Below are 25,097 nucleotides of genomic sequence, written 5' to 3'. Positions count from 1 at the left end.
ACAGCTACAATGTCACTATGTGATAGCTTTTCAGCCCTATTGTAACTTATGGGACCACTTTTATATATGTGGTCCATCATTGAATAAAACATCATTAAGCGGTGCATGACTGTACACTAAAATGGGTGAATTTTACTGAAAGTATATGGTGTTAGTTTGTATGTTCCCTGGAGCAAGGCCAAGTAATTGAATGCTTGGGTTTAACTCTTGGTAGGCAACAATAAATCAATTCAAGATGACCAAATCACTGAACAAAGTAAATAATAATATCATTGAGTTTGTTTGGAAACACAACAGACCCCAAATAGCCAAAGAAGTCAGGAGAAAGAAGAACAATGCCAGAGGTATCATGCTCCTGCTTTCAAACTATACTATAAGGCTACAGCAATTAAAACAGCGTGGTACTGGAGTAAACAGACATACAGACCAACAGAACAGAACAGAGGCCCCAAAATAAGCTCCCGAGCATATGGTCAACTAATATTTGACAAAGGAGGCAAGAATACTCCATGGGGAGAAGACAGTTTCTTCAACCAATGGTGGCGGAAAACCTAGATAACTGCACGTCAAAAAATAAAACCGGAACCCTATCTTACATCACCTACCGACACTGAAATGACTTAAGACTTAAACATAAGACCTGATACTGTAAAACTCCTAGAAGAAAACACAGGAAAGAAGCTCCTTGACACTGGCCTGGGAAGTAATTTTTTTTTTTATATGACACCAAAAGAACAAGCAACAAAAGCATAATTCAACAAGTAGGAATATAAAACTAAAAAGCTCCTGTGCAGCAAAGGGAATGATCAATAAAATATAAAAAGGCTACCTACAGAATAGGAGAAAATATTTATAAACCATATTATCTGATAAGGGGTTAATTTACAAAACACATAAAATGCCATACAACTCAGTAACAGAAAAAACAGACAAGCAATCTGAATAAAAAATGGGCAGAAAGTCTAAATAGACTTTTTATTTTTTTAAAGAAAACATCCAAATGGCCAACAGGTACATGAAAAGATGCTTGCCCTGGCTGGTGTGGTTCAGCTGGGTGGAGAATCATCCCCTAACTGAAGGGTTGCAGGTTTGATAACCGGTCGGGCACATGCCTGGGTTGTAGGTTCAATCCCCAGAATGGGCATGGGCATCGGCATGAGGTCTCCAGTCCAGATAAGTACGAGAGGTAACCAATCAATGCTTCTCTCCCACATTAATGTTCCTCTCTCTCTAAAATCAATGAAAAAAACGTCCTCGTGTGAAGATTTAAAAAAAAAAAATGCTCAAATCAATTGTAAGGGAAATGCGTGTTAAAATGGGTAACATTAGAAGAGATAACAGATGTTGTGGAGGATGTGGAGATAAGAGAATCTCTGTACACTGTTGGTGAGAATGTAAATTGGTATGGCCACTATGGAAAACAGTATGGAGTTTCCTCAAAGTATTAAGAAAGAACTATTGTATGATCCATTAATCTCACTTCTGGGTATATATCCAAAGGAAATGAAAATAGGATAATAAAGAGATACATGCACACCCATGTTTATTGAAACATTATTCACAATAATCAATATGGAAACAACTAAGTGTCCATTAACTGATGAATGGATAAACATATACACATATGATGGAATATTATTCAAGCACAAAAGAGGAAATCCTGCCATTTGTGACAACATGGATGAACCTGAGGACATCATGCTAAATTAGATAAGTCAGGAAGAGAAAGACAAAGACTTCATGTTATCACTTATATGTCTAATCTAAAGAAGCCGAACTTGTAAAAACTGAGTAAATGGTGCTTCCTAGGGGCTGCGGGAGGGAAGATTGGGGATTTATACTGTTTAAGGGTACAAATATGCAACTAGTAGATAAATAAGGCCTAGGGATCTAATAATGCAGAGAATAGTAATGACAAACAATAATACTGTAGTATAAACTTCCAAGTTCCTAAGACTAGATCTTAATGGTCCCACCACACACACACACACACACACACACACACACACACACACACACACACACACACAAATTCTATAATCACAGGGGCATTAGCAAACCCTATGGTGGTAATCATGTTCTAATGTATAAATGTATCAATACAAGGTGCTATACACCTTAAGTTTACACGATGTTATATGTCAATTACATCTCAGTTATAAGAAAAAGATAAGAATTGAACCACATCTTCACTGCAATAATCCCTGTCTTCTCAATTTGTACCAGCACCTAACATCTTATAGAAAGTATTTATTTATTACTATTGCCTCCCCTATGCTTCTTTCTAAAGTTGGATTCATTTTCAATGTGTAGAATTGGGATATCATAGAAAAATTACTATTTCTGGTTCTTTTTGGAAAACCAGAAGAACTGCGCATGGGCTTACCAGCGCCCCATGGCAACCACTGGCTGGCGCTCCCTCCAGGCCCCCTGGTTCCACGTGGCCTGCTTATCTTGTTTATATGCCCACTTGGCTCCTGTCACAGTCGGTGTTTGGAACTCTTGGTCTAGTCTCTGTATTGTGAAAAAAGTAAAAACCCTCTCCTTTAATAAGGGTGAAGCCTAAATCAGTTTAGAAACAATAAAATGCTGCTTGAATTAGCAAAGACAGTTAACAAGTTAAAAATAAAATCTGTAGTGGAGCTGTGAACTATTTCAAAACTGTTTCTATTTTCACTTCAGTATTTTGCCTTTAACCTAACATGTCTGAATGCCTGAAAGCAGGACGATTGCTTTTATCCACATGTGCCCCTCTGTATACAAGCTCTAATGTATATGCTGCAAACTGGAGCTTAATATGATCCAAATCTCTGCATAAGGCAAACAGAACACTTAGACCCTCACCTTGGCTCTTGTCACTAACTGTATTACCACGGCCAACCCCTCTCTGATTTAGCTTTTTATTTCTATAATTAGGTGCTGGACTAGATGAATACACAGTTCTCTCCCACCATGAGGGTTCTATTATTTGAGACCATTAGCTCATTTACAAAAATTGCAAAAACAGTTTTTAAGTAAAGAAACTTAAAGACAGAAAATGACTTGAGAGAACTATTGCTTTAAGAAATTTAAAATAATTATAAAAACTGTGAAAACAGCTTTTAGGTAACAACAAAGAATAACTCAAAGAAAATTTATTTTAAGAAATATTTTATGTAAGAGATGTTTCCAGGACTCAAGACGAGAGTGAACGGCAGGAATCCATCTTGGACCCCTGCCGCCACACAAAGTGCCACGGTGTGGTGAGAAGGGTCGTGATAGTGACAAGTACACGGGGCTCCACCCTCTATAGTGTAGGAGGTGTGACAGCCCCACCCAAGAAGGAAAGGTAAACAAAAACTGTCAGGATGGCAGGGATCATGATAGAGATCCCAATCACGCAGCTGACCAGACAGCAAATATATGATTTATTGGACCAGCAGATCAATAATCTTTCTGAGGCACAGTTCAGAGCTACAGTTATAAGACAGCTTACAGACCTAACAGCGGATCTTAAACAAGACAGGGAAGGAATGAAGGCTAGTCCTGCTGAAATGAATGAAACACATACACAACAAGTGGTGAGGGAAGGAAAACCAGGGATCAAATCAACAAATTGGAACACAGGGAAGGAACAGTCAACCAGTGCAGAAGGAGCAAACGAAAAGTGAGGAAAATGAGGACAGGCTCAGAAACCTATGGGACAGCTATAAGTGGGCCAACAACTGAATCATAAGGCTGCCAGAAGGTGAAAAGTTATGTCAAAAAATAATGAAGCAGAACTTCCCAAACTTGGGGAAGGAAACAGACTTACAGGTCCAGGAAGCACAGAGAATTCCAATACAACTGGACCCAGGGAGAACCACACCAAGATACATTATAATCAAAACGTCAAAAATTAAGGATAAAGAGAGAATCTTAAAAGCAGCAAGAGAGAAGAAGGGAATTACGTATAAAGGGGTCCCAATTAGATTATCAGCTGATTTCTCAAAGGAGACTCTACAGGCAAGAAGGGACTGGCAAGAAATATTCAAAGTAATGAAAATCAAAAACCTACAGCCATGATTCCTCTATCCAGCGAAGCTGTCATTCAGGATAGAAGGGCAGAGAAAGCGCTTCCAGGACAAAGTAAAACTGAAGGAGTTCATTAGATCCAAACCACTGTTATATGAGATGTTAAAGGGACTTGTTTAGGAGAAGGAGGGTCAAAACTATGAACATTAAAATGAAAACTGTATCACAACAACCAACAACAGAAGCCAGGGAACTGAAACAAAGGCAAACTAAGTAGGCAACAAGAGTGGGAAAAGAATGATAGGTATGGGGAACATATTAGGGGGAGGTCAGCGGAGAGGGGGAAGGGGGGAAAGGGAGGGAGATGGTACAGGAATTAAGAAGCATAGTAGGAGGGAGTGGAGTAGACAGGAAGATGTTGAGAAGAACTAGATGCACAACCAATGGGCATGGACTAAGGGAGGGGGCAAATGAAGGGGGGTGACTGGGTGGAGGGGAACAAAAGGAAAAGAAATTGGGACAAATGTAACAGTATAATCAATAAAACATATTTTAAAAAATGAATTCTACCAAATAGTCAAAGAAAAATTAATTCCTATCCTTCTCAAACTATTCCAAAAAACTGAAGAGGAGGGAAAGCTTCCAAACTTATTCTATGAGGCTAGCATTATCCTGATACCAAAACCAAAGACACTACAAAGAAAAATACAGGACAAATATCCCTGATGAACACAGATGTCAAAAGCCTTAATAAAATATTAGCAAGCCAAATTCAGCAATACATTAAAAAGATTACATACCATGATCGAGAGGGATTTATCTTATAAACATAAGCATGATTCAGTATCCACAAATCAATCAACAAAATTTACCACATAAACAAAATGAAGGACAACAATCATATGACCAGTAGATGCAGAAAAAGTATCTGATAAAAATCCAACATCCATTTATAATAAAAATTAAGGAAAACATACAAAACTCCCAACAAAATGAGTATAGTGGGAACATACCTTAACATAAAAAAGTTCATATATGACAAACCTACAGGTAACATCATACTCAACAGTAAAAAGTTGAAAGCTTTTTTCTGAGATCAGAAACAAGATAAGGATGGCCACTCTCACCACCTTTATTCAAAAACCCAGCCACAGCAACAGACAAGAAAATGAAATAAAAAGCATCCAAATTGAAAAGGAAAAAGTAAACCTGTTATTTGCAGATGACAACTCTATACATAAAAATTCCACCAAGAACTATTAGAACTAATAAATGAATTCAGTAAAATTGGAGAATAGAAAATTAACATAAAGAAATCTGTTGGGGTTCTCTATATTAATACTGAATGATCAGAAGGAGAAAGTAAGAAAACAATCCCATTTACAATGGCATCAAAAAGAACAAAATATCAAGGAAAAAATTTAACCAAGGAGGAGAAAGACCTCTACTCTATAACTGTAAGATACTGATGAAAGAACCGAAAAAGATAAACATTTAAGGGATATACCATGATCATGGACTGGGAGAATTAATATTAATATTAAAGTGTCCACACTACCCAAAGGGATTGCATTATATCAAAATACCAATGGCATTTTCACAGAACTAAAATAGACAATCATAAAATTTATACAGAACCACAAAGGACCCTGAATAGTCAAAGAAATCTTGAGAAAGAACAAAGTAGGAGGTATCATGCTCCCTGATTTCAAACTGTTTTACAAAACTATCATACTGGCACAAAAACAGACACAGATCAATGAAACAGAAGAGAGCGCCCAGAAATAAACCCACACTTACAATTAATCTATGACAAAGGAGACAAGAGTACACAATGGGGTATATAGAATGGTGTTGAGAAAACTTGAAAGATATATGGAAGAAAGAAAGGAAGGAAGGAAGGAAGGAAGGAAGGAAGGAAGGAAGGAAGGAAGAAAGGAAGGAATTACACCACTTTCTTACACCATATAGAAAGAAAACTCAAAATGGATTAAAGACTTAAATGTAAGAGATGAAATTATAAAAGTAGAAGAAAACATAGGCAGTAACTCTTTAACATAGGTCTTAGCAGTGTGAGTGTGTATTTTTTTGGTATATCTCCATGGGTAAAAGCAAGAAAAGTAAAAATAAACAAACTGGGTAACATCAAACTAAAAAGGTTTTGCAACATGAAACCAATAACAAAAAAAAAGAGAGAAAGAAAGAAAAAGAAAAAGGGAGGGGGCAACCTACTGAATGGAAGAAGATACTGCAAATGATATGTCCATAAGGAGTTAATAGCCAAAATATACAAAGAACTCATACAACTCAACATAAAAATACTCCCAAACAATCCAATTAAAAATGGGCAGAAAACATGAATAGACATTCATGTTCTATTTTATGTTTTTTATATATTTTACATCAGCTATAATTAAAAATACATTTAAAAAGGAATGTTCTCCATGAGTACCACAGAAAGTTAAAGTTTTTATTATCAAATTAATATGCTGAGTTATCAATTCCTTATTTATAGAATACTTTTAAATTTAAACAGCCAATATTATATTTCATATCTTTACTCTAGAGGTTGTTAGCTTATGACAACATGTTATGAGACAGGATTTTAGAAAGAAGAAATATAAAAATCTAAATAACATATTTTATATGCTACTAAAACTTCTCCTTAGTCATATTGCTGGGAAGATGAAATTAGGATCCATTCATTACTTCCCTCCAATATTTGCTATTTAGCTAATCATTATGGAAGCCTATATAGTAAGGCTTAATGTAGTTTCTCAATTTCAAAATTTATTACGACCCAATATTTTTGTCAGATGAAAGTTATATTTTTAATAAGTCTGCATACTATCAACAAAAATGATTATAAGTAAAAACATAGAGGATACTCGTGGTAGGTAGAACCCTAAAGTAGCCCCTCAAACTTCTGGCCCTAATTTCTGAGACTATCAATATGAGGAGATATCACACCTGTGATTATTTATAAACATGATAAAAGGAGCTTTTTAGATGAAATTGAGATTATGTCAGTTGACTCTAATTAATCAAAAAGGAGACTATCCATGTTATCCTGACCCAACGACATGATTAAAGCAGAATTTTCTCCACTGGTGGCCGAGGAAGCCGAAGATTTCCGAAGATATGAGGGAGATGTGACACACCATTGCTGGCTTGAAGAAGGAATGTGGGTGCTGTAAGAAACTAAAGAGAGGTCCCTGGCCAATTGCTAGCAAAGAAACAGAGACCTCAGTTCTACAACCACAAGGAACGGAATTCTGCCAACAACTGCAAGTGGTTTGAAAGTAAATCCCCCCCACCCCCAAGTCCCCAGCCAAGGACTCAAACCAGCCAACATCCTAAGAACCCACTGGACTAATGACTTATAGAACTATGTGCTAATAAGTGAGTTCCGTTTTACACCTTGCCCTGGCTGGTTTGGCTCAGTGGATTGAGCGTCGGCCTGAGAGCTAAGTGTCGCTGGTTCGATCTTCCAGTCAGGGCACATCAGAGAAGGAAAACTCTGACTCCAAAAAACCTCCGCTGCCTTGCAGCATACCTCTTTAGGGGAAAGGCTAAGGGAGTAAACCCCGACAGAAAATCCGGAGCCGGAGTCCCTAAGGCGGTTTGACGTTGTAGTCAACACCGGCAACTCCTGCGGCGCACCTGAAGCCAAGCTGTATTGACTCCGTCTTTCCCTTGGACCCTTCAGCTGCGAAGAGAGGGGGGGTCTGCTGCATGGGCAACAGCAGACCCTCCATATCACCCTGCCCAGGCTCTGTAGCTTCAGCTTCACTGGAGAGGACACTCCAGCGTCATAGCAAGATGTCGATTCAACACGGGAGGAGACAGATACCGTGTCACTCCCGAGTCGGACTGCACAACCATTCTCAGCGGTGCAGATAGACTCTTAAGAAGCTACACCATTGTCTCTCGAGACGGACGGCTGCCGACGACGTTTTACACCATCATGTTTGCGAGAATTTATTATGCATCAATAGAAAACTAACACAATGATGAGGAAATTATCTATTATTAGAAAAGAAAATCAACTGAACATAGGAATGCTATGTTTCGCAGAGTGCTTAAAGTTCAAAGTTCATTTGATAAGCTATTTCATATATTGAGAAAAATGTGTATTTAACAAAAGTGATAATTTTTAGGAAATGGGGCAAACTGAAATCCAGAACAAATTTGGAACATTTAAACAGGTTTTAATTACAGCAAAATAAAATTACACATAAAAAATTCTAGACATTTCAACTTCAAACTCAAGAGAAATCTGCTATAAATAAGAATGACTTACCCTATTTTGAAAAAATGATGCATGAAAATGTGATATTGTAGCAGAAATTGATACTAAAGTAATAGTTTCTTCAGAACTAGGGTTATGTAGATAAACTTTTTCCATTTTTGGCATTCCAACTGGCCTGTAAAAACAAAAAGAAAATTGTCAAAAATCCTTCAAAGATAACTTCTAGTTATTGAGTTAATTTCTAGTTGTTAAAAATCAAACATTAAAATTATTAGACAAATACACAGCTGAATGTATAAAACTTTATTAAATTGGTTGATATTAAAATGTACACATAAAGATGCACTTAGCCGTTCAACAAATATTTGAGTGACAATTAATTATATGTCACACACTGAGCCAGATGCTGGGATATAATGAAGCAAGTCTCTGCCTGGATGAAGCTTACAATGTAGTAAGGAAGCAGGCAGGGAACAAAATGGACAGATCTTTTTAGTTCTTTCTGTAATTCCACCCTACCTTCCTATTAATTTGAATTGTGTCCACTTCTTCCCCAATTCCACTGATGCATGATCTTCAACTTAGGAGGAGAAATTGGCAAAGTTATATGAGCAGATCTGCCTTACGAGCTAGATGCTTTTTCCACTGCTCAAAACAGTTTTTGACCTCGTCCACTTTGAAGCCGTTTAGTGCTTCTGTCGTTTTTTGGGTCCCCTCTTCCATGTTGGCAAAATGTTTCCCTTTGAGGACTTTTTCCATGGGGGAAACAAACAAACAAACGAAAAAAGGAGGAAGGGTAGGGTACAGGGTTTGTAACATTTTTTGGTTAAAATTGCTGAACACTCAGTGCAGTGTGGGCAGGTGTGCTCGTAAATCACCCATCGTAAAATGAGCAAACGCAATGAAAGAGTCTTCAAAAAAATTCCCTGAAGCCGGACGCAGTGTCTCACAACACCACCAGCTGGTACACTGATACAGATGGGTTCCTAGAACACTGACCTAGTGGGGGAAGCCTGTACTACAAGGGGTCTGCCCTCCAGAAGATAATTCTGTTTTATTTTTTTATTTTTGGGTACCCCCTCCACATGTGTGGAACTGGGGCTCCACCTTAGGGATCATCTCCTTTCTTAAATTCACAAGAGACAACAACCAAGGCCTCGCCTTCTGTCCTTCCTCAATATGCATTACAAGACAGGAGCTCCTAAGTTTATACCTCAAAATAACAGGATCTGTGAGGAGAACAATCTATTAGAAAACATGTATGTTGTCATGATATACTGTAATGGTGTTGCTGATCTGTTATCTGAACCTGTGAGAAAATTACACTTTTCCACTTCAGAAACATTAGGCTTGGCCATATGATTTGTTTTGGCCAATGAAATGTGAGCAAGTGACATGCATCATTAAGTTTTAAGAGCTTTGTTGCACTCTTTCCTCTGCCAAGAAAGTGGCACTTCCCAGACAGGAGTGCTCTTTTGGTCTAAATCCCACTGAGATTTTGGGTTTAATTATGCTCACAGTATCATCTAATAAAGCTCAATAATGCAAAAGACCTGAAGCTAGAAAAGTTGCGCCAAGAATTAAAAGTAAGCATAATGTAATATACTTAAGGAGATATGGCAAGATATTAGGAAAATGAAGTAAGAAATCATAGAAAACAAAATATTAGTATAACATATACCATAAAAAGGCAACAGATGAAATAGGTCGGTGAAGGTCTATTAATGAGCTGGAAGAACAGACTGACAATTTACTTCAGAATTCAGCAAGAAAGAATATATATTTAGAATATTTTAAAAGATAGAGCTAATGAAATTAAAAAAAAAAAAAAAAGAGCTATGTAGACCATAACTAGAAATGTTATTATCTTGGAAACTGAAATGTAGAAATAGTTGAAGAACATGGACAAAAATAATGAGCCAAACCCAACATTTTTAAAAAGATTAAGTAATTCTTGAAAGGTTTTACGAGGTGTCAGTATCATCTAAAACAATATCAAAATCTACCTCACTAGCACTTTATTCCTTTTCTTCTACAGCTTCATCTACTGTTCAAGCATGGATCATTTTAAACATTGTCTTTTCAAGAACAGAATAACATTTTCTTTCCATATTACATCAAGAAGTCAGGTTCATACACATAGGTTTCACAAACTACGTAAATAAAAACTCTTTGTTATCTTTTGTAAACGTTTAACACATATTTAAGGTTTTCAACAGCCAGCACATCGGTTTGAGAATTTATAATGCTGACATGAAGTTTTATTGTTGTTAAGGTTAAATGGTTTCTGGTGCCTCTCAGGCCCGACCCAGAACCTCCTGCCCTTCTGAGGGCTTGTCACTGCAGATGCTACCACCTCTTGCAGAAGTGGGAGCAGATGAGTTGGCTGCACTTGGTCACTGGAAGGCTGTGCCCAGAGTGCCCGCGGAAGGCGGGATTCCATAGGAGACGTTCTCTGCTCTACCCAGAGAAGCAACACCTAGGTTAGTATTTGAATACAACTGGGAGAAGATGTGTGTGCACCTCAGAGGCCAGGAATTTGGGGACCATCTTAGAATTCTGCCTGTTGAGAGCAGCATGTATGACTGCTTGGCTAGACAGGTAGATTTAAAAATATAACAAAGATTTTCAAGTGCTTGCCAGGACTTGTCCAACAGTATCTCATGACTTACAGCCCAGCCAACATGAGGGACAACACCTTTCTGTGGCTCAACCATTCAGCCATGAGGAAAAAGCCCAAAAGTGGAACTAGGGCTTGAGTCCTGGGGAATGGAGAGGGGATATCCAGAGGAAGGATTGTGAGCACCCTCAGAAGCTCCTCAAACCCAGGAGCCCCCAATGTGTGAAATCCCTCCTGCCTCAGGTGCAGACTTTCTGAACCCTTCAGCCAACAGACTCATCAATCCCATGTGGCGGGGGGGAGGGGAAGGGGGCTGGTCACAGATTACACAACTAGGGAAGTGGGTACAAATCCAGCTGGGGCCTCAAACCATGGCCAATTATGTGCTTTATTCAACAAATAAACTCTTTTACCACTCAAATGTCCTGTTGGCTAACTGACAACCAGTCATTCAAATCCTTATGAACTCATTCTTAATGTTTTTCCTCTTGTGACCTCCATGCAATCAATCTTAGTTAAGAAAAAGGAGATGGTATGAGATGAATTGTAATCTGGGGGATTCTTCAAGAAGACAGGATGAAAGATGGCCCACTGCAGGAGAGGACTTTGGGGTAAGGAAAGAAGCTTGGAGGTTCTAGAAACCTGAAAACACAGAGTGGATCAGAATGCTTGATTTGCATGCTGTTGAGGCTGCCCTGCCCTTTCTAACAGGGATCAAAGAGGAAAGGTCCTGGGCCCTACCCTACACAAATTAATCCTTGCTCAGATAAGAAGGGTCATCTACTTATATTTTTCAAAGAAGTTCGAAGTAACAAGAACAGAGGGAAGGTCTTAGGAAGTGTGTCAGGAGGCTTCCTGCCGTTCTGGGCAGTCCATACCACAGACTTGGACCCACCTGCTTATGGACCTTGTGTGAACAGCTTTCCCTGCCCCTCCCTCTTCTCAGTTCCCTTGGTGATATGAGCAGAATCCACAATAAAGTGGGAGACTGAACCACACTAAACCGTGGAAAATTTTTGTCAAGTATAATTATTTTTTTAAGTATATTTTATTGATTAAGCTGTTATAGGTGTCTCAAGTTTTTCCCCTTTGCCCCTCTCCGCCCAGTACTCCCCTTCCCTCCAGCAATCCTACCCCTTAGTTCATGTCCATGGGTCATGCATGTATGTTCTTTGACTTCACCCTTTCCTATATTATTCTTAATGTCCCCCTGTCTATTTTGTTCCTATCAATTATGCTTCCTAATGACCGCATCTTTTCCCCATTCTTCCCCATCCCCCTCCCCCTCGCCCTCCCTGCTGATAACCCTCCATATGATCTCCATATCTATGATTCTGTTCCTGTTCTGGTCGTTTGCTTAGTTTGTTTCGTTTTTCAAATTTCAGTTGTTGATAGTTGTGTGTTTGTTGTCAATTTAATGTTCATAGTTTTGATCTTCTTTTTCTTCAATAAGTTCCTTTAATATTTCATATAATAATGGCTTGGTAATGATGAACTCCTTTAGCCTTGCCTTGTCTGGGAAGCACTTTATCTGCCCTTCCATTCTAAATAATAGCTTTGCTCAATAGAGTAATCCCGGTTGTAGGTCCTTGCTTTTCATCACTTTGAATACTTCTTGCCAGTCCCTTCTTGCCTGCAAAGTTTCTTTTGAGAAATCAGCTGAGAATCTTATGGGAACTCCTTTGTAGGCAACTCTCTTCTCTTGCTGCTTTTAAGATTCTCTCTTTATCTTTAGCCTTTGGCATTTTAATTATGATGTGTCTTGGTGTGGTTGTCTTTGGGCGCAATTTGTTTGGGACTCTCTGTGCTCCCTGGACTTGTATGTCTATTTACCTTCCCAATTAGAGAAGTTTTCTTTTGTTATTTTTTCAAAGAAAATTTCAATTTCTTGCTCTTCCTCTTCTCCTTCTGGCACCCCTATGATTTGGATGTTGGCACATTTAAAGTTGTCCCAGAGGTTCCTAAGCCCTGCCTCATTTTCTGAATTCTTGTTTCTTCTTTTTACTCTGGTTGAATTCTACATCTTCCTTTTTTGCCAAACTGTGTATTTGAATCCCAGCTTCCTTCCCATCACTGTTGGTTCCCTGTATGTTTTTCTTTATTTCACTTTGTGTAACCTCCATTTCTTCCTTTATTATTTATTTTTTTTTGCCACACTCTATGAGTTCTCTGAGCATCCTTATTACCAGTATTTTGAACTCCGCATCTGATAGGTTGGCTATCTCTGTTTCATTTAGTTCTTTCTCTGGGGTTTTGTTCTGTTCTTTCATTTCGGCCATATTTCTTTGCCCCCTCAATTTGGCAGCCTCCCTATGTTTGTTTTTGTATATTAGGTGGAACTGCTTTTACTCCCTGTCTTAGTAGCATGGCCTATATAGCAAAGGCACCTATAAATTGTGTGGGGCAGAGCCTTAGGTAATTGCCAGGGTGGAGCCAACTACTTCACTTCTCTGTGGCTTAGTTTGTGGTGGGGGGCTACGAGAGGGGACAATGCTGTTGCTTGGCTTCTGGCGATTTGCCCAGCATGCGCCATTTTGCCAGTCACTTCACCCACGCCCCATACGCAATTGGTACCTTCCAGTTGCTGCCCTGGGTTTTGCATACGTTCTAAGACCATGCGAGCCCTTTAAGGGGCAAGAATTCGACAGTTTTTTCTGCCACCCCAATCTCCACTTGTTTTTACAGCCAGCGGTAATGAGGGTTTATCTTCCTGCTGCTCATTCAGGTTGCTGACAAAATTTAGGATGCTCTCAGTCTCTTGACATACTGGCCTCCTCCGTTGCCAAAACCAGCATGGTGACACTCCCTTGCATCAAATACGTCTCATGCTTCAAATATCCAACATTTCTATCTCTGACTACTATAGCCAGGTTTGAAAGGACTCTGGTTATCAGGACAGGCTCTCTGACCACCTCCCTACCTTAAGAGTTAACTGATTTGGGACCTTGATTACATTTTCAAATCATGTAGAGCAATATCTAGATGACTCCTTGACTGAATACACTTGGGAGAAGATGTGTGGACCTCAGAGGCTAGGAATTTGGGGACTGTCTTTGAATTCTGCCTGTCATAAGCAGCATATGTGACTGCTTGGCTAGAGAGGTAGATTTAAAAATAAAACAGAGATTTTCAAGTGTCTGCCAGTGCTTGTCCTGTTTGTTTCCATTATGAGTTGCTTCAAAGACAGAAGTAGGACCAAAGGGGACAGTGTGAATTACTCATAAATAAGCCAAGATGAATCAAATATATAGCTGCTCTCTGTACTGTTAGAGCAGAGCTACTTATTTTTCATATTTGAGAAGAGTCTGAGGCTTAAAAGAATTAGGAAGAAGCAGCTATGAATCAGAAAGTACTTAGGAAAGTAAACTGCAATTCTGTGGTCAATGGCAAGCTTCCTATGCCACAGAGGGAGAACATGCAATGCCAGGAAACAGCTGAAGAGATGGCTGAGCAACTGCCTTGAGACAAACCTCATGAATGACAGTGACACAGCACTTAATACACAACTTCTGGCAGGAAATTGCGCCAAATCACTAAGTACTACTTTGTACTACTCAATTACCACAAAACCTGACCATTTCCTCAAACACATTTTAGATTGAAGGTTGAGCTTGGATGTTGGTGAAACAGAAATTGAAAAGCTAAAAGGCACCAAATGTGCCTTCAGAAAAGAGAGCCTACTTGATTTTCTTGGAATACCAAAAAGTGATAAGAAAGAAATGCCTTTGATGAACTGCATTTAACTTGACAATAAAGACCTCCATTTTTATGAGTCTACTCAATTTCCATTTTTTTGAACCATTAAGTCTCCATTTTAAGCTTTAGTTTCCAAATCAAGTTTTCTGCTCTTAATTATTATATAAGCCAAAGAACTCAGTAAACCAAGTTTCCATCCAAAGCATCTTTTACAGTCTGCAAAAAATGTATGAGAAAGGGAGTTATGGAAAAAGAAAATATTTAACAGACTGGCATAAATAACTAAAGGGGGAGCAGAGGAAGGGGGGAGGTAATTATGCCCAGACTATTCCAGCCAACTGATGAAGGGAGGTAGGAGGGGAAGAAAGGGAGAGGAAAAGGGAACAAGAGGTAGAATTAAAGAATAAATTAAAACAAAATAAATGAAAATAAAGATAGCCATTTCTAAGCAAGGGCAATGTGACTTACTGGGAAAGACGTTCTAGAGGGCAGTAGGGACAATCAGGGTAGTGAGAGAAGCCAGTATATGTAAGGTCTAAAAAGTGGCCAGGGAACTGGAGGCTGCTTCTTGCAAAAGAGCCTGAAAACCTCTGCAAGGCCTTGCATGGCAATCAGACTCAACATGGAGCGTTAAATTCCACCCAACTTAAAGTTCTTCCAGATGCTGCAAAGGGTGTTTTAAGAGTGGCTTCTGGATTTGCAAAATAACAAAACAGTAGAAAAAAAGATCACAGAGTACCTTGACAAAACTTCAGCAGCTCAGTCAAGGTAGTGAGAGATGAAAGTGTCCCTTAAAATTTTTGGGAAAAATATTAGAATGTGTTCCGTTAAGGACACTTCTCAAGTCCTAAAATTACTGCTATACGTAACAAGAAATTGAAACATTTATAGCATGGACATTAAATCAGTACATTGCTGGATCAAGAAGAAAAAGTATAGCAAAAACAACTTGAAAACATAAAACAAATTTAACTAAAGCAAAAGAAATCAGCATACAGTCTTGTTGGACTTACTGTACCACATATAAGTTTTAAATGTGAAATATGTGACAGAAGGACAAAGATAGGCAATGTGTATTTATCTCAATAGCCTGGCCTAGTAGGGCAGCAGATATCACAGTGATCACCAGTTGACTGACAGATGCTAGTAGAAGACGTCATGAATAATGACGACTCTTAACTCCTTGTTTAATGTTTGATTATTCACAGTTTCAAGCCCCAAACATCCCTTCACCTTACACTACACATCTGGGCAAGCCAGTAAGGAAGCCTGCACACTCTCCCTTCTTGGATCTAGTCAGAAGTTCAAACCATGCACTCCACCTCAGCCTCACCCCTAACGACAATCAAAGCCAAGTCAATCTCCTTTCTCTGCTCTCTCAAGCCACGTTTCAGACCTGTTTGGGAGCACCCCCACCCAGGTCTCCCCAGAAAGCTTCATTATGTGAGTATAGTAAACCTTTTCATAGCCTCTTGGTGTGTACATGTGACGTCATCAGACTTGACACCTGGACCAAATTTGGGGTGGAGAGCCATCCCACTTTTATGGGTCAACATAGCCCCATGGAAGCAGAGAGAAGGCAGTTTCCACCTCTGCTGGGCAGGCTGGGAAAGGCCTGCTTTACAGAGGATAGCTATCCCCGGTCGCGCTAAGGGTCATTAGAGAGGCAACAGGCCAAGGAGGCTGTAACTGATTTCAACTGGAGTAGCTGCCCACTGTATGATTTCTCTTCTCTGGGTTAAACATAAGGACAATGCCCAGGAGACACGTTCACTACCAAATACCCGCCTTATCTGTCTGGTGGGGTAGACATCTGATCTAAGCCAAAGTGATTACTGAATTGCTCTGAGATTTTTCAAACTAAAAAAAAACAAGGTAAGTCTGAAGAGCAGTCAGTGTGTGTTATCACTGTAGGAAGGAAATGTTGGTATGGGGCAATAAGTGAATGCAAAGAGGCAAAAATAAAAGACACAGAGAGGAGTACTACTGGCATGGGATAACAGTGATCCTGTTGTCCCCAGGTCCCAGCTGCATCTCTTACTTTCCTGCAGATACGTTATGGTCCTCAATATTCCTCCAATATATGCTCATTTTTTGCCCCAACTAGTTTTAGCGAGATTTCTATCCCTCAGAACCAAACACTGACCAAAACAGAGGAATCAAAAGCACTCTTTAATTTTTGTGAAGTGTCTTATAATACCAGTAATGGTACTGCAATATGTAGTATGATCTTATACATGCATATGTGTGCTCAAGAATATGGAAATAAAATGCCATCATGTCTGCCACTTTCAAATGATTCAAAATCAACAAAAATATAAAATAAAATATGGCAAAAATGTTCTCTATTGAATCTGGGTTAACAGAGCATGTCATCATTTGTTCTTTATATTTTTCTGACTACATAAAAGCTTCCATAAAAAAATATTTTTATATGGGAGAAACTCTTAAAGTATGCAAACATACCTAAAGCTTAGAAAGATCAGGTATTTCAGAGCAGCGTTAAGTATCAATAGTTCTCTACAGGTATAGTTCAGGGTAGGGTGGCATATAAGAAAGATAAAGAACACACTTGATGTTAAGACATTTCACATTATCCTGACGATATCAGGACATCCTCAAGGGGTTTTTGGGGGGATAAGATGAAGGAAATGACGTGGTAAGATCTCAACAGTAAGAGATTGTTCTCTTGATAGTATAAATCATAAATTGGAAATGGCAAGCATGTGGTCACAGTCTAGATAAGAAAGGACCAAGGGCTGAATTAAAGGGAGAAGGGTAAGCAATGAAGGTTATAGAGGACAAGACAGGAAAAACTGACAGGATTCTGGTAATAGATTGGTGAGAAAAAGGGATGGGGTGCTTTGAGGAAAAGGGAGGAACCCAGGAATCCTCAGGATTCAGGCTTTGGTGACTGGATGGCACCGTTCACAGAGATTGGAAATACAGAAGCAAGAGCAGGATGCACTGAAGTTAAGGTGGTGTTGGGGATGCAAAGTTGAGTACTGAGGGGACTAGGAGTATAGAGTGGGGAACCGTAGGTATATACCAAAGTTGTGAAATATCACCTAGTAAGAAAGTGTGGAGCTGGCTGAAAAGGGCTGAGGAAATGGAAGCAGCCACAGTTAGGGGATAGACAAAGGAACAGAACCCCGAAAGAGACTAAGAAGAAAGGGCCTTAGACACAAGAGGAAAAGAGAGAGCGTGGTTCACAAGGGTGGAGGCAGAGAGAGCTGAGAGGGAGGAATGGGTCAGCAATGCCATGTAATCTGTAAGAGATCAAGAAAGCAAAACTAGTAACTGTCACCTAACAGAAAAACTTGAAATGGGCAGTTCCAGGGTTGATTAATTCAGCAGTTCCACACTATGGTCAAGGACACAAGTTCTATCCATTTTTCCTTTCTGTCAGACACACCTTGCTGGTTTTATCCTCAGGCTAGCACTTCCCACTGATTACAAGGTGGTTGCCTTATCAACCAGGAATCACATGCAGACAATGTCCAACATGCAAGAGGGCTATTTCTTTACTGCATCTCTTTTTTAGAATGAAAAAAATCCTCCCCCAGAAATCCTTCAGTAGGCCAGCCCTCTCACACTGTTGGGTAGGACAGGTCACATCCACCTCTGAATTGATCACAAACAAGAATGGGATTATTACAACCGATGTAGATTAACTTGGATTTACTCCTCAACTGGGAACAGGGTCACTTTTCTTAAGGGCTGGATAACTGAAAAAAACTGGGGTTATATTAACAAAAACTGGGGGAGTGGATGGTGAGTAACAGGCATGAAGATGGGCCATTCTATGCTAAGGTATTCTAACCTGATTCTTTGTCCACTTAATACTCATTTAAAAAAGAGCAGGGATTTTTGGAGGCAAAGAGTAGTTGAAGAAGGCAAAAATTTCAACCAATTAAAGTTTATGCTTCTGATAGTAAAAAAAAAATAAACATCCAACAACTTTAAAAAGAGATACATGCTAACAAATTTCTGATTTTCTTTAGTAATCTGACACAATAATTTACTTTCTGCAATGAAATGTACAACTTCATTTTGTTTGTTCTAAACCTCTTTTATTAATGGATGAGTTTATTGGAATGATACTGGTTAAATTATATAGGTTTCAGGTGTACAGTTCTACAATACATCATCTGTATCTTGCATTGTGTGTTCACCACCCCACAATAGTCTGCTTCCATCACCATTGATCCCCTTTATCCTCTTCTACCGTCCTTCCCTCCAGCAATTGGCATCACCATACAGCTGTCTATGTCCATGAATCTTTCTTTTTTCTTTGCTTAACCCCTTCACCCTTCTCACCCAACCCTCAACCCTCTCCCCTCTGACAGCTGTCAGTCTGTTCTCAGTATCCATGAGTCTGTCTCCACTTTGTTAGTTTATTTTGTTCGTTCATGAGATTCCACATATAAGTGAGATAATAACTACTTTCAAGTTTCATATGAACCTTAGGCTCCAAAAATGCTAGGTAAATTCTTCATTCACATCTCCTCCAATTTTCTACAGTTAAAAGTGCTAGCCCACGCTGGTGTAGCTCAGTGGATTGAGCACCGGGCTGTGAACCAAAGGGTCACTGGTTCAATTCCCAGTCATGGCACATGCCTGGGTTGCGGGCCAGGTCCCCGGTTGGGGGTGCACAAGAGGCAACCACACATTGATGCTTCTCTCCCTCTCTTTCTCCCTTCCTTCCCCTCTCTCTAAAAATAAATAAAATCTTTAAAAAAATTGTTTAAAGAAAAGTTCTAAATTTAGGAACCTCTCTTTACATCCATGTGGTTTTTATGACAATAGATTTATGAAAATTCAATTTCTCCAATTTGGGGCGTGGGACATTATTCAAAGGGTTCAGGAATAGATAATTTGGAAAAGGAACTCCCAATTCCAATTCAGGTACTCTGTATACCTGAAAACTTCTTTATCTCAAGGGATGCATGAAGTCTGTAAAACTCTCTCAAAAAAATAAATGTTAAAATGAAAAACAGCTGGATATAACTTTTTAAACAATCTTTCTAGAATGGTTACTAAGTTTTTCTAAATAAAAAACATTGACTATTTTAGACTAAAATTTTTGGTATAGCATACTGATCTCCTCTGTTCCCACACTCACATATGCTCATATACCCTCGTAGTGCCTATGTCACAGTCTTAGAATGGAGTTCATCAGTTTTTATCCTGTCCATTCTAACTTATCAGAGGGGTATTACTCTATTAGTTATATCATTTAAGAAGTTCTCTTTATTCACCTGCTAAATTGGGTTGGGAACAAATATGGGTGAAGACTTGTTTTCCCCTTAGTGTATCTCCAGTGTGAGAAACCTGAGACCCAGAGGTAGGAGGTGAGCCAGAAGTGTAGTTTGAGGAAGCAAGTCTGTAGCTGAACCTGTCCTTCTGTGGGATTTGCCTTTGTTTACCCTTCTGGGTTGGTGATAATATTATTAATTTGATGATTGTACTTTGGCGCACCCCCACACCTTTCCCCGCTCCCTTCCCCCAGGCATGCTTTCCTCTCCTCTCTTTTCTACTAAGCTCCATGAGCCCTTCTTTTGCCTCTGTAACTCGTTTCCTGAGCCTATTTCTTCTACAGCTCACTCCTTCTACCTCTTTGACTGTCTAAATAAACTTTCTCTTAAAATTTCAGTCTTGGCTCTGAATTATTTCTTAGTCAGACTCAAGCATCAAGGTTGCTGAACCAAGGTCAGGTCTGACTCTACCGGTCTAACACCTAGTGCTGTTTCGCCTCCAACACAGGGGCTTAAGAAGAAGAAGAAGAAAGCAATACATCAAATAAGTAAACAAAGTATCCTTCTACATCCACAGGAAAACATTTAAATAATAAAAATGGAAATGAAGTGTCATCAGAAAAAGTAACCTATAATTTTTATGCTGCTTCTGAAGGTAACAGTCTCTGAAACAGAGACTCAAATATGTGAGTAGTTTTCAAACTTCAGAAGTTAATATCATGTTAGGTTCATAATATCACTTCCCATTTGCAAACAGTATTCAACATCATTTGTTTCCCTGATGACTACAACGTTAACTTTCTCAAAGAGATAATACAGACAAAAGACAAGACAAATGCATGAGTTAGGTACATACAATATTTTAAAGGAGAATTATGGTCTAGACATTTTAAACTTACTGTTCATGGAAATCCAGCATTGGTGGTTCAAATCGTATAGGTCTACAATTACCCCGGTACAGAGATATACTGTAAGTAAAAAGAAAACAGCATAAGAAGCAATTCCTCAAAAAATACATTTCCCCAAACCAAAGTCAGAAACTTTAATTTTGTCATGAGAAAGTATCTTTAAGAAAAGTGGACATGAATATTCTATTCGAAATGTGCATTACTTTCTTTATATAGAAAATCAATTAAGTGTTCTGTGTTTTAACAAAATGAAAAAAAACAAAAAACAAAACAACAATAACAAAAAGCAAGAGTATTTTCCCTAATGCAAGGTGATGCAAAAACAGAAACTTCTCAGGCAGACTGAATGATGAAATTTATTTTGGTTGACATACTTGACAATAATATACCTTAAATAGGCTTACTTGGGTTTTTGATACATGTACAATAAATAGATAAAACAACTACACATACTTGGCAGGCAATAATGCATAGAGATAACAACCATGATCACACTGTAACTAAACAGACAAAGGAACTAAACAAAAATAAATTTTGGGATAGAAATTTCCAAGAACTGAAATATCTTCTTAACCTAAGAGCTTGGAACACATTGATCTATGACATCGTGGATTAAATATTTGAGTATCATTTTTAACTATCCCACTTGATACTAGAACTTACCACTTGAACAATTTTTTTAAAGGGATTTTTTAAATTTATTTTTAGACAGGGTAAGGGAGGGAGAAAAAGAGGGAGTGAGACACTGATGAAAGCAGAACCATCAACAGGCCGCCCCTGGCACGGCCCCAACGGGGGACCTGGACCAGCAACCCAGGCCTGTCCTGACTGGGAACTGAACCAGGGACTTTTTAGTTTTTGGAATGACACCCAACCCACTGAGCCACACCAGTCAGGGCTAGAACAGGTTTTGAAAGAGCAAACCTCCTAGACATCACCATGACGTAACAGCGATGTTAAATATAAATGACCTAGGGCGGGGGGAGCCCACATACTTACTGTTATCTGTTTATACACAAAGAAAGCCAGAAATTCAGTCAGCCATTAAATTTCTAAATAGCCCATGTTTATCTTTCTGTTGCATTTTAAGAAATAATGTAAGAACAAAACTCATTCTGTGAAACAACTATTTCCATCACCATCATAATTCATAAGAACACAAGCTTCAAATGACAGTAACTTCATTCAAGAAGTAGAGGGAATACATTAGAAAAAGACAAGAACATACTAAATGGGTTGGAAATTTGGTTTTAACTCAATTTTGTAAAGATTACATAGTCTGAGGAGTGGAATAATAAGTAATAAAGTCTAAAGGTGTTTTTAGCTTTACCAATTAAGAGTAATCTGTGCTGCTTGATAATCCCTCTACATATAGTGAACAGAAAAGATGACACACACACACACAAGAAGGAAAACACCAAACGTAAGATTATACTAACGCAGTGGGACAAATAAGGTATAATTCCTCAGAAGACAGTTGCTACATGCAGCAAGAGGTACAGAATCTACTTTTCATCTCTGTCCTTCTTAGACATGATGTAACAAGGATGCTCTGGCTCCTTTGAAACAAGAGATACTGATCAATTCATTAGTTTTAATGGTATAGAAACCAAACTTGCATACAATCTTAGTCTAATCAAGGGGGGGGTATAATGCATAAAATGTGTATAACTCAATAATTTATATATAAACACTGACTTGTTAGATGCTAGATATACAAAGGAGGTTAAGATACAGTTTTTTTCTCTCACAGAACTGAAAGTTTACTCTCCAAGTTACAAATGGAAATATATAAAGTGGCCAGACAAGGTAAAAAAAAACAGTGTATACTCCATAAATTCAACACAAATATACTGAATCCCATGGCTGTCTAGTACTGGGGCTACGTGAACAAAAGCAAGGAGCCTGCTTTCATGGCACTAACATTGCAGTGGGGACAACAAACTGGAACATATCAGGCAATGATATGTAACATATAAAGACAAATTACACACAGTAGGAACAGAGAATACTTCTCTGAGGAGGGACACTGGAGCTGAGGCCTAATGGGGGAGATCTGGGGAAAGAAAGTAGAGGTACTTAGCATGTTGAAGAAAAGGAGGCTGATGTGTCCAGAGTGCAGGGAAGGAGAAGGTGGTAGGAGCTGGGCTCAGGTCTCCTAGTAGGAGTCCTGATTTTATTCTAAGTGTAACAAAAAGCCTCTATAGTGTTTTGAACAAGGAAGTAACATGATCCTACATGTGTGAAAAGGTTAATGCTGGCTGCTATGTGAAGAATAGACTGCAGCAACCCAAAAGTGGAAGCAGAGAAGTGGTGCAATAGTCCAGATAAGAGGGAATGAAAGCCGTGGTCTATGTGATTGCAAGGGAGGGTGTTAAGGAGTGGCATTTTTATAAATACAGGGTGGGGCAAAAGTAGGTTTACAGTTGTTTGTATGGAAAATAATACAATAATTAATAAATAATAATACAAAGATAAACTCTTGTTTCATGTACTCACAACTACCCTACTTTTCTCCCCACCCTATATATTTGGAAGCTAGAGACAACAGGTTGTGCTGACAGGTTGATTGTGGAGTAAGAAAGAAGAATCAAGGATGACATGATTCTAAGATTTTGACCTGAGAAACTGGACCCAGAATCATGACATGGGAGGAGTGGGTTGGAAGTGAGAAGGGAAGATGGGTAGGTATTCCAGAGTACTGTTTTAGACATTTGAATTTGAGATGTATTATCCAGATGGAGATGTCAAGTAGGCCGCTGGATATACATGGTTTTTGCTCTATATGAAAAAGTTTGATTATTGTGTACTCATCTTATACCCAGTTATTTTGGTGAGTTAGTTGTAATACTTTATATACAGATTCTCTTAGATTTTCCCATCACTATATGGCCTACCAAAATAATTACTGTCTTGGATTATCCCTGTAAACAAATCATCTGCAAATAAAAACAATTCTATTTCTTTCTTTCAAATCCTTAGACCTTGTTTGCCTTTTACGTCTGTGTGGGCTAAGACTGTCCATAAAATTCTCCACAGAACTGGTGTCCAGCAATTATTATTGTGATGTTACTGAGTACTCACATAATGTGAGAGGGAACAATATATGAAAGATAATACCCTCATAAATAAATGCATATTTTCAAAGCAATAGCGTATCTATATCTAAGGAAGAGCTTAATATTTGAGTGGTTACAATGGAGTTGGTATAGGTATAATTGGTACAACCTTATTTTAACAAACCAAAACTCCAATAACATAACTCTCATGTAGCCACAGCTGATCAAAAGTGTTACTACTATGTTCAGTTAGAAAGAGCATGACATTATTTAGTTCTTTATTAACAGAAAGCAAATGTTTCCAAATCCATAATGTTGAAAAATAAACTGGGGAAGAAGCAATACGAATGATGATACCCTGTGGCAATCTCAAAGAACAGAATCTGAGACATCATAATAGTATAATGCATGACTGTATGCTTTCTGCAGTGATCATATTTGTTTTTAAAGTCTCAATACAGTGTTTTCATTTGCACTAAAATTTTTTACTCCTCTATCCTGGGATAAAGAGATGAATAAAGACTAGTTTCTGATAAGCTGGGAATTAACTAAAGAGATACAAGACATGGTCTATGCTGCCTGCAGAACTGTCAGGTCTGAGTCAGGCAGTTAGCTCCCGAGTCAAGCACACGAGGGCTTATTGGAGCTTTGGGAGTTTGTTTAAATTATGAAATTTAATGTCTTCCTAGGGGCCGTTACTACCTAAGTAGAAGGCACTCTTCAGCCCAATATTTCTTAAAGAATGCTTAGTGGTCTATCTATATCTTAATCATCTAAAATGTTAGAAGTGTAGATTCCAGGGACCCATCTCCAATTTGATGCCTTACATCTAATGTGGAACCCAGAAATTTGTGTTTTTATGTACACTTGTATTTGGGACTTCTCTTCTGTATCCTGATCCACAACAACTATTGCAAGCAAAATTAAGAAGAGGGAAAAAGTACCTTAGGAAGTAAAACTTTCAAAGTCACTAACTGTTTAAAATGGTTCCAAATATGACTTTATTAGAGAAAGCCAATCCTTCCCAAACACTTCCAAACTAGGTGAGCATTACTCTGATACCAAAGCCAGATAAGGACACTACAAGAAAGTGTAATATCCCTGATGGATATAAATTAAAAAAAAAAACAAAAAAACAAATTCAACAGCACATTAAAAAGACCATACACCATAATCAAGTGGGATTTATCCCTAGGATGCAAAAATGGTTCAACACTTGCAAATCAGTAAATGTGATACAACAAATTAATAGAATAAATTATATGATCCATCTCAATAGATCTAGAAAATGAGTCTAACAAAATTCAACAT

The 25,097-nt window shown here is 38.5% G+C and overlaps 1 protein-coding gene across 1 annotated transcript in view; it reads right to left on the bottom strand.

The window, feature by feature from the left end:
- Positions 1-25,097, bottom strand: part of LOC150006490 (transmembrane protein 131-like) — a gene marked incomplete at its 5' end in the record, with an annotated part of 143,234 nt that overhangs the window by 72,459 nt on the left and 45,678 nt on the right. The window contains 2 exon segments of the mRNA XM_090280131.1: positions 8,297-8,420; positions 20,719-20,787. Of these exon segments, the coding sequence (XP_090136257.1) occupies positions 8,297-8,420; positions 20,719-20,787 (193 nt within the window).

The sequence above is a fragment of the Furipterus horrens genome, unplaced genomic scaffold (genome assembly GCF_987537825.1).
Source record: "Furipterus horrens unplaced genomic scaffold, mFurHor1.1.pri manual_scaffold_6, whole genome shotgun sequence".
In the NCBI taxonomy this organism is placed as follows: domain Eukaryota; kingdom Metazoa; phylum Chordata; class Mammalia; order Chiroptera; family Furipteridae; genus Furipterus; species Furipterus horrens.
Note: the sequence above shows the minus strand (reverse complement) of the source record. Positions and strands in the feature narration are given on the sequence as shown.